The 9,338-nt window shown below is 32.4% G+C and overlaps 2 protein-coding genes and 1 long non-coding RNA gene across 5 annotated transcripts; 2 read left to right on the top strand and 1 right to left on the bottom strand.

Moving 5' to 3' along the window:
• The first annotated feature begins 361 nt into the window (after window positions 1-361).
• LOC139772662 (L-lactate dehydrogenase-like) lies at window positions 362-5,857 on the top strand. 3 transcript variants are annotated; one of them, XM_071706638.1, is made up of 7 exons: window positions 362-561; window positions 1,956-2,053; window positions 2,289-2,437; window positions 3,525-3,653; window positions 3,857-4,322; window positions 4,517-4,758; window positions 5,196-5,857. In XM_071706638.1, exons 4-7 carry the CDS (start codon window positions 3,528-3,530, stop codon window positions 5,358-5,360), a joined length of 999 nt encoding a protein of 332 aa, XP_071562739.1. In that variant the 5' UTR covers window positions 362-561; window positions 1,956-2,053; window positions 2,289-2,437; window positions 3,525-3,527; the 3' UTR covers window positions 5,361-5,857. The 3 variants fall into 3 exon arrangements, with proteins under 3 accessions (XP_071562739.1, XP_071562661.1, XP_071562823.1); XM_071706560.1 differs by having other exon boundaries at window positions 1,956-2,127; XM_071706722.1 differs by lacking the exons at window positions 362-561; window positions 1,956-2,053 and having other exon boundaries at window positions 2,172-2,437.
• LOC139772842 (uncharacterized) lies at window positions 790-1,363 on the bottom strand. Its single transcript, XR_011718211.1, has 2 exons — window positions 1,264-1,363; window positions 790-1,182 (listed from the first exon to the last, which is right to left on the bottom strand). It is a non-coding gene; the product is annotated as an uncharacterized lncRNA (long non-coding RNA).
• A 1,983-nt stretch (window positions 5,858-7,840) lies between the features above and the next one.
• LOC139780580 (L-lactate dehydrogenase B-B chain) lies at window positions 7,841-9,212 on the top strand. Its single transcript, XM_071719551.1, has 4 exons — window positions 7,841-7,937; window positions 8,125-8,298; window positions 8,827-9,000; window positions 9,091-9,212. Exons 1-4 carry the CDS (start codon window positions 7,841-7,843, stop codon window positions 9,210-9,212), a joined length of 567 nt encoding a protein of 188 aa, XP_071575652.1.
• The last annotated feature ends 126 nt before the right edge of the window (window positions 9,213-9,338 follow it).

Below are 9,338 nucleotides of genomic sequence, written 5' to 3'. Positions count from 1 at the left end.
TAGTTGAGAAATACGGGCATTGATCTTCACGAAATTTCATTTTCGACCAAGATCTTATCAGCGTGTGATAATACATACATACGTATGTGATCGTGCAAATTGTAACGAAATATATTTTATACTCCACAATTTTTAGCTTCTATATTTTATCTTAAAGGATGTTTAATCTGCACATGAATATAATTATTAAAATATTTTTTAAAGAGATAAATTGTCATATTATTGTCATATTATTATCACGAAGTGACTTCAACAATACATCAGTTTTATCAGCACGCTTATACTTAGACTTGCGTAAACTAACAACTGAACGGATTAAGTAAAGATGCTATCGCTGGTGATTCATCATATACGCGTAAATGGCAAATGTCCGCGCGTTCATTAAAATGATGCAAGAGCCGTAATGTTGCAGTGACAATGCCGTTAACACCATCCAGTGCTAAAATCCGAGTGTCTGGAGTCTTACGGCCTCTTTTTCTTTAACGGAGACAGGGCCTTGGGATAGTAGCGACGACGAACAGTTTGTTTCGCAGAAGCGGTAAACATAATATGTACGCGCAGGTAAGGCAAAAGGACCGCAGCATCGTCGCGGTTGCCTCTGGTAGGTACATATGTACATTTATACGGTTATGCTAATACCGCGACGTTGACTCTTTGGGCTGTCGGGTTTGTAATTGTGTGTGCCATCTTCATATTAGTGCCGCAGTCATATCGTTCAACGACATTGTCTCGAGCGTACACCCGGCTGTTTCAACCTTCAGCCGCTGTGTAGAGGAATGAAACATGCAATTCAAGTTTTTGTTTATTCAGTAAATGAACGTAGTTTGTAGTAGGAAAAGCCTTGACAACGCGGTAGTTTCTAAAGAAATAATATCAAATGCTGTTTCATTTAATAAAACTATAGTAAAATATTCTCATTGTACTGTGAAACTATTTTAAAACGCCATTTAAATTGTTACAACGCTGTTCTTTTTAGTCTTTACTTACAAATTTTAATATCTAAGATAATTTCCCGAATAGTGAAAGCTCACTTATAAGATAATGCGTATTGTGATTGACGGTAAGTTTGGTATTACGTGATACAATACTGTACTTTGTGTAATGAAACTGGATGAAGGAGTGCCTTTACTCACTCTGCTAAGTATAGCTATAGCCGGTTCAAGGTGGGGAGCAGATATATATCTGTAAACAGAAGTGTATGTATAAGATAGAGATAATGTATAGAATATAAGAGGAAAAAAGAGTGCCATATATTCAAGTTACTTGTGTGTGAATAAAGTATATAAACTCCGAAATAGATCGATGACCATTCTCACGACAGTGTTACAACCGTACGAAGAAAGTTGCGTCAGAGCACATGCAACTGGTGTCAATCTGATTCATCTTCATTCACAGTGCCCACGAATTATCGCTTGTTCAATTATATGGATTATATATCGAAGATACAATCTACCTCCAACTGTAATCTTATTTTAGCCATTAATATAATCTCCTTTTATTAATCATCTTCACAGATATCGATAACGTTGTGTATATATATTGCTGCAAATATGTTACTTTTCGATAATATTGCATTTTGGATCAATTTCTTTTCAGTTGAAACAGAATAAAATATTATCGTTTCTTTTAATATTTAATTTTGAACATTTTGGAAAAACAAAGTTTTATGGTAAATATCTGTTAAAGCTCATTTACATTCTCATTATTTGCAATCCTGAAATTAAATTGCAATTCTTTTTAATTTTTAAAGATAAATAATATTTTTATCAAGCAGGGAATTGTTCTTTTTTATTAAAATGTTTAAAAAATATGTGTGTATTAATATGTTAAAGAAGTTAGCTTTCTTATGCGTATTTTATATCTTCAAGAACGTGACAAATTTAACTTTACCGATAGCCATAAAAAATCCCGTGCTACAAAATGCGGGAGTCACGACTTGAGTATTGTGCTTCCAGAAATACTTTTTCCCCACTCTCGACGTCCCCCAGTACCTTATGATTGGTGAATAGCGCGAAGATGCGAGAGAAGAAAGTCTGTTCGAGCTGGATCGATGGTGAATATCGCCGTCACGTGCGTGAGTTGCGTCATGTTACGCGTGCGCAATGTCACGTTTGCCTTTTCGAAGCGGTTCGTAGTATTTAGTATGACATTCGAATCAGAATCCACGTGATACTTCAAGTCATTTAAACTTTCGTAAATTGTCATTTTTCGATTTCGAGATTTTTAGATCTGTACTGTAGATAATCGTAAAAATTTCACATATTTCGTCATTGCCTTGTCGCTCGTAGAAGCTATATGAGGTGGGGACAAGGTCACCTTGGCGAATCCGCATCCCTGAACTGTCAGTCCAGTAAAATAGCGGTGTGCCAGCTGCAACGGGTTCAGTCTGTGTTCGACAGTGACGAAGAGTAGTGTTGCAGGGAGAATACTTTTTGAGGTCAGTAAGGACTCTCTTCAATCGTATCACTTAAAATTCCTTTCAATTGACCAGTCTCACAGTGTGTAATGAAAAAAGTGATAATGTTTAAATAAGAATATATTTGAAATTAATTTCATAATTGGCTTCATTATTTGTAACATTTAAACGATTTTAAGATTGATTAATGAAAAACGTGTAATAAATTTATTAAGCTTAATTACTTAGAATTGCTAGTTTATTAATGTTTAGAAATATTTTTAACGTGACAGTCAAAGTTCCGTGCTGTTGGTTGATTAGCTGCTATCGACCGGTGCTCGTTATCTGCGATAAAACGTGCGTCGATAAAGCATGTGCATGTTACACTACGTACCGTTACCGGTGTATTGCAATTTATCGTTTTCTGACTTCCCGTATACAAAGTATAAGTTAATAATGCTGAAGACTGTATGAGTCTTTCGTCTTGATTATATCTCTCCGGTCAAGCGTTATTAGCGAAGTATGATTAATGGTCTGACCGCGATTTCCGCGAACCGATGCGTAATTCCAACTCTCCACGTGTTTTTCCGCTTCAAAGTTCACACGTTTGCACCTGGTTGAAAGAGAAATGCCGGTATATCTCCGTCGATTATACCTATACTGCCATCTAACAACTGTATTCGCACCATCCGTTGCATTCGTTGCAGATGCAACAAGTAGGAATTGCACGATACATTTTACAACCGCGCCACTCGAAATGGCATTTGCCGACGCGACACAATTCCTTCTAAAAAAAGACATGTTAACGAGGTTCGTGAACTCATGTTAATGACCGCGGTCGAAGAAAGACAATTGGTAGTGACGGACAGAAAAGTCAGGAATTATAACATGGATATTCTTAGCGATACATGATCTGATTTTTAATCTTTGATATAGTGACTTTTCACCGATCTGATTTTTATTTTAAATTTCTTTTTTTGTACTATTCGTAATTAATAATAATAAATAAAAAAGACATATGAGAGAAGTAACGTAAACGGTTATATACATGTTAAAATATAGATTAAGATTTTATGAAGGTATAATTGATGTTAATGCATTATTAAATTAATCTGATAAATATTTACAGAAAATGGCAACATTAAAGGATCAACTTTTAACTACTGTGACAGAACCGGTGTCAACCGGTAGAAATAAAATCACGGTGGTCGGTGTCGGTCAAGTTGGAATGGCCTGTGCTTTTAGTATTTTGACGAACGTAAGTTAATCTTATTAACTTATTATTAAAATTCACTTATATAAAATATAGTTTTACACAAGTTATTTTTTACTATTGAAGATTGTTATTTTTTCCACAAATAATAGCATAAAATATCTTAAATAATCATACTGTGTTATATTTATTTATATCATAATGACACATATACATATAAAATTACATCATTTGGTAAATTATTGCAGCATGTTTCGAGCGACGTGGTATTGATCGATGTGATGGCGGACAAATTAAAAGGAGAAATGTTAGACCTACAGCACGGCAGTGCGTTTATGAAGAACGCAAAAGTGAGCGCCAGCACTGATTACGCCGTGACTGCGAATTCGAGTCTTTGCATCGTGACAGCGGGTGCTCGTCAGCGCGAAGGCGAAACCAGATTGGATCTGGTTCAACGTAACACCGACATCTTCAAAGGCATTATACCTCAGTTAGTCAAGTATAGCCCGAACACGATTCTCCTTATCGTTTCCAATCCGGTGGACATTTTGACATATGTGGCGTGGAAACTCTCCGGCTTGCCAAAGAACAGAGTTATTGGCAGCGGTACGAATTTGGATTCTGCCCGCTTCCGCTTTCTGCTGTCGCAAAAACTTAATGTCGCACCTACGTCTTGCCACGGCTGGATTATCGGAGAACACGGTGATACCAGTGGTATGTAAAATGCTTTTTTAAAATAATAAAATTTTCGTAACAGATGAATAAAATAAAGTGAAGATATGATTAGTAATTATACCTTCGATAGGGCTAAATAAAAAAAAAAATTTTTTAATTAAGCTTTCTTTTCTCAACCAAAAATTTAATGATATTATTATAAACAAACAAGTGCATGTTTCTGCATTTATCAGTGCCTGTATGGTCTGGAGTTAATGTTGCCGGAGTACGTATGCGTGACTTGAACGAGCACGTGGGTACTGACAAGGATGAAGAACATTGGGATGATTTGCATAAGCAGGTGATACAAAGTGCATATGAAGTGATCAAATTGAAAGGCTACACCTCGTGGGCCATAGGTCTCAGTGTGTCGCAACTTGCATCAGCTATACTAAGAAATTCCAATCAAGTGCACGCTGTGTCCACGTTGGTTACTGTGAGTCGACAATATGGATTTCTGCTAGATTAACTTACAGTATTTTACATATTCTACAATAAACATAATTTTAATCTCATTATTTATATTTCCATGCTTCGTTAATCATAATTATACGATTAAAAGATTATCAAACATTTCATATTTTGCTCTTTTACAAACTTATTAATTTCTATATTATTATTTAATATCATTTTTAATTATTGTTTTATTGTTTTTAAAATAATTTTTAAAATTCTACAATAAACGAAAATATATTATTTTTATATATTAATTATATACATATTAAAACTTTATTATATATGTAAATATTAATGTATTATGTTAATTTATATTTTAATTTTTTTTTATTAAAATATATTGATATTAATTATTTTTAACACACGAAAAGTTTAGTTATCTGAAAATAACATTCAGTTATTTTCTTTACTCTTTAGGGTAACCATGGAATTAATGAAGAAGTCTTCTTATCCTTACCTTGCACACTGGGTGAAGATGGCGTTACACACATCGTTCAGCAGAAGTTAACAGACGACGAGCGTGCATCATTGCATAAATCCTCAGCGATGATGCACAAAGTGCAAGAAGGCCTGAAATTTTAAAAATATATCAACTTAATTTTATTTATTATTTTATTATATCTTGTTGCAAACTTTTGATGCCGTTCCATATGCAACTTATATGCATTTTAACGTATTAGATAAGCGCAGTATTATATACAAGTATTATAAATTAATGAAATAATTTTATAAATGTTTGCAATTATATAATCGACATGTATACGTTTGCCTATATATGTATATGTGTGAAAAAGCTAGGAATATAAAGTGTTTCTGGTGCTATATTTATCTTTTATTTTAATTTTTTTTATTTTGATCTGTGACAAAAGTACTCTCATTATCATCTATTTCAATACTTTTTTTACAATGTTGCAACTATTTATGTCATTATACATTTTATAAATTGGACGATTTAATCATCTCTAGCAATTTCATATCAAATATGCCAATTGTACTGCCGATAAAGCACGCAAGCAATTTATATCCTTTTCTAAAATATACAAAAAAATAAATATAATAAATAAAAAATATTAAATTTATATCGATCAGTCTTCCTTGCATATTTTATTTAAACAATGCTCCTTACTCTGTGATAATCTAATATATATATAATTCTCCCAATTTTAATATTATTAATCCAAGTTGTGATTAATATATTGCATAAAGTATTTTTAGTATATAAATAATAAACAATAATAACAGAAATATACGACCGTTATGATATACAATTAAATTAGAATAAAACGCCCATTTACGGTCCGAGCTTGGATCTTAGTAGCCTAATAATTATATATATATATATTTGTGTATTACACATATCTTTTCCAACCTTAGTAAACTACGCGCCGACTAGATTTGTCAACACTACAACTTACAACACAGTTCCCGTTGAAGTAGTAAAATCCCTTCTCTCAAATCTAATCGGCGCGCAGTTTACTAAGGTTGGAAAAGATATGTGTAATACTCAAAAATATATATATAATTATTAGGCCGCTAAGATCCAAGCTCGGACCGTAAATGGCGTTTTATTTTAATTTGATTGTATAAATAATTAAGTAGATAAACTAAAGCAAATAATTAAGTATATATTTAAATTATGGGTGAATTTTGTGCTTCTCTTTATCTCTTTTTGAGCGCTTATTATAATAAATTTTAGTAACCATGGATGCGTTTAACAATTGGCGAATCGACATGATGGCCGTCTGCCAAGAATGTTATGTCGGCCGATTATCAGTGTACTCTCTCTTTTCAAGAAAAAAAAAACGGTTTCATGCAATGTGACGGGCGTGGGTGAAAACGATCGTGCGACGTTTACAAACCCGATGAGTGACAGAAGCAATGGTTTTATCACCTCTGCTGTCGAACTCGTCGCTATCGATATGTCTGAGGAATCTTGCACGCGTGACATTAACGAGAGACTTTGTCAGGAACCGATATACTCGTGCTTTACCGCCGACGATTTTGACGAAAGTCTTTGGAAATAATAAAGGGAATACTTTCGGGAAAGATGCGGCTTCTGGTTCGAATTTTCAGAGAGCACTTAACTTTGTGTAAGAAAAGAATTTTAAATTAATCGAAAACTGTTTTGTTAATTTGGTTTTTTTTTGTTATATTGGATTTACATTTTTTAAGGCTTTTGGTTAAAAAGTTAAATGGACAAATGTCACAAATTTAAATTTACCTAGATTAGAAATTATTATTTCTAATATTTATATGTGGCAATTACAATTTCTTATAATTTTTATTTCCAAGCAATCTTATATTTTTTTATAAAATGAATTTCTTTTTTTACATGTACATAATGTTTATACAGAATGTTGTAAATCAATTAAGAATTAAGGTGTCATACAAACAGACAAAATTATTATTTGTATTAAATCTATATTTCTATTACTTTTAATATAATTACTAGAGGACTTTTCGAAGAAATCATAATCAGCTGTATTAAGCAGTTGATAATTTTAAGTATAGTTTGCAAAATATCCATGAATGATTATGAATATAACACTTGGTGGAAATATTTAAGGAAAGCGAGTTATTCGAATTTTAGTTCACCGTGCTTACGAGAAGAACTCTTATGTAAGATGTCGGAACCAGTTAGAGATTGTGGCCATAAAGTCACTATTGTCGGTGCTGGTATGGTCGGCGTTGCCCTCGCCAATTCACTTCTTTTTCAGGTACTTTATTCTTTTAAATTTTAAATATTTTTTAATTAAATTTTTCAACTGCTTGGATTATAGTTATTTACTGAATTTGCTTTATTTCAAATTATTAAAGTAAAAATTTGTGTATTATATGAATATAATGTGTATTATATAAATACAATCAAAGAAAATACTTAAACATTATAATATTATTATATTTGCATTAATGATATTGTATTATACGTAGCCTATTGTATGTTTTAAAGAATGTGAGAATGTGAAATAAAAAATAGAAATATTAAAATTTAAATTCTTAGTGACTATGTTAATTTTCATTGTTGCCTTGTGAAATATTAGCGAATCACTTCGCATATCGCAATGGTAGATGTCTTTCCTAAAAAGCTGGAAGGCGAAGGAATGGACTTTAGTCATAGTTCCGTATTCATAGGAAATCCAAAGATCGAGTATGATACAGGTAATAGATTTATTGAATATGTGTTACGAAAATTGTTGGTTTATTTGTTTACTTGTAATGAAATTAGTTGTGCTAAATGATTATAATTGCAACTTTGTATTTTACAAAAATACACATAAGTGCATTTGTTCTCTTATATACAATTTTTTACTTGTAAATAAAGACGCAAAAAATATCTTTTTTGTAGATTTTTGTGTGACGAGTAATTCGAAAGTCGTAGCTATTTGCTCGGGTGTACGACCAGTGAAGGGTGAAACTCGACTTGACCTGGTGAAAAGAAATACAGAAATATTGAAAACCATAATACCACCTTTAGTAAATTACAGTCCAAATGCGGTGTTTATCGTCGTCAGCAATCCAGGTTAAAATTAATTAATTTAATAATCAATTCTATTAATAAACGATTCTATTAATTAATATGTAATGAAAGTAACATTACATATAATATTCAAAAATTCTAAATATTACACATCAGATATTTATGGTCTCTAAAAAATTTACCCATAATAAAAAGCATTTCTTCTGTGTATTAATTACATAATATATTATATAATATATTCAATAATGAAAATAGTTGTAGTAATAAAAACGATCTCTTTTTATTCAAGTAGACAGCGGAAGCTTATTGTTATTATTGTCAAGTAAATTTTGCTTTAATGAAATCTCTACGCAAAGAAAGAGAAAAGAAGGGGATAATTATAAAGATATCAAAATTTTTATTTATAAAAGCTGTGCAAAAATAGATTAAATATTATTAGAGAAACAATTATTTCAAATAATATATTGTTCATCAAAATGTGCTGTCAGTTTGTGTAACGTTAAACATATTATTGCATTAATAATATCGGGACAAAATTTGACGCAATATAAATACGATTTCCTTGTATAGTGGATATCTTGGCATGGGTTACTTGGAAGTTAAGCGGACTTCCGGTGCATCAAGTAATCGGCAGCGGAACTCATCTGGATAGCGCAAGATTTCGCTACCTGATTGCCGATCGATTAGGAATAGCCCCATGTTCGGTTCAAGGGTACATCATTGGTGAACACGGGGACAGTATGGGTGAGCTCTATCGATCGATTTTTGACATTTGACACGGGGAGAAAGACGACGTTACGCACTAAGCCCAATCTATCATTCAATGTTTCCTAGTTCCGCTCTGGTCCGGAGTGAACGTTGCGGGAGTGCAGTTCCGCGATGTTATCCCGAATATCGGTTTGGAGACGGACGATGAAAGATGGTTCGAAATAGCAAAACATGTAGTGAAGCTGTAAGTTTAATAACTTTAAATGAACAGAGGAATTGTCAGTTTCTATGCATAAATATCAATAATAGCATGATTTGCACATTTGTCGAATAGCGTATCTATTTGTAAGAGATTGAATTTCTTGAATTTCTCT

This window comes from Temnothorax nylanderi, unplaced genomic scaffold (genome assembly GCF_030848795.1).
Source record: "Temnothorax nylanderi isolate EJ_2023f unplaced genomic scaffold, tnyl_v1.0 TNYL_tig0001_pilon, whole genome shotgun sequence".
Lineage (NCBI taxonomy): Eukaryota > Metazoa > Arthropoda > Insecta > Hymenoptera > Formicidae > Temnothorax > Temnothorax nylanderi.
Note: the sequence above shows the minus strand (reverse complement) of the source record. Positions and strands in the feature narration are given on the sequence as shown.

Excerpts from the sequence above, each read along its gene's own strand:
- LOC139772662 (XM_071706638.1), top strand. The coding sequence starts at position 3,528 with ATGGCAACATTAAAGGATCAACTTTTAACTACTGTGACAGAACCGGTG. Across the intron at positions 3,654-3,856 it reads CTTTTAGTATTTTGACGAAC|CATGTTTCGAGCGACGTGGT; the intron begins GTAAGTTAATCT and ends AAATTATTGCAG. Across the intron at positions 4,759-5,195 it reads CTGTGTCCACGTTGGTTACT|GGTAACCATGGAATTAATGA; the intron begins GTGAGTCGACAA and ends TTTACTCTTTAG.
- LOC139780580 (XM_071719551.1), top strand. The coding sequence starts at position 7,841 with ATGGTAGATGTCTTTCCTAAAAAGCTGGAAGGCGAAGGAATGGACTTT. Across the intron at positions 8,299-8,826 it reads TATCGTCGTCAGCAATCCAG|TGGATATCTTGGCATGGGTT; the intron begins GTTAAAATTAAT and ends TTCCTTGTATAG. Across the intron at positions 9,001-9,090 it reads TGAACACGGGGACAGTATGG|TTCCGCTCTGGTCCGGAGTG; the intron begins GTGAGCTCTATC and ends AATGTTTCCTAG.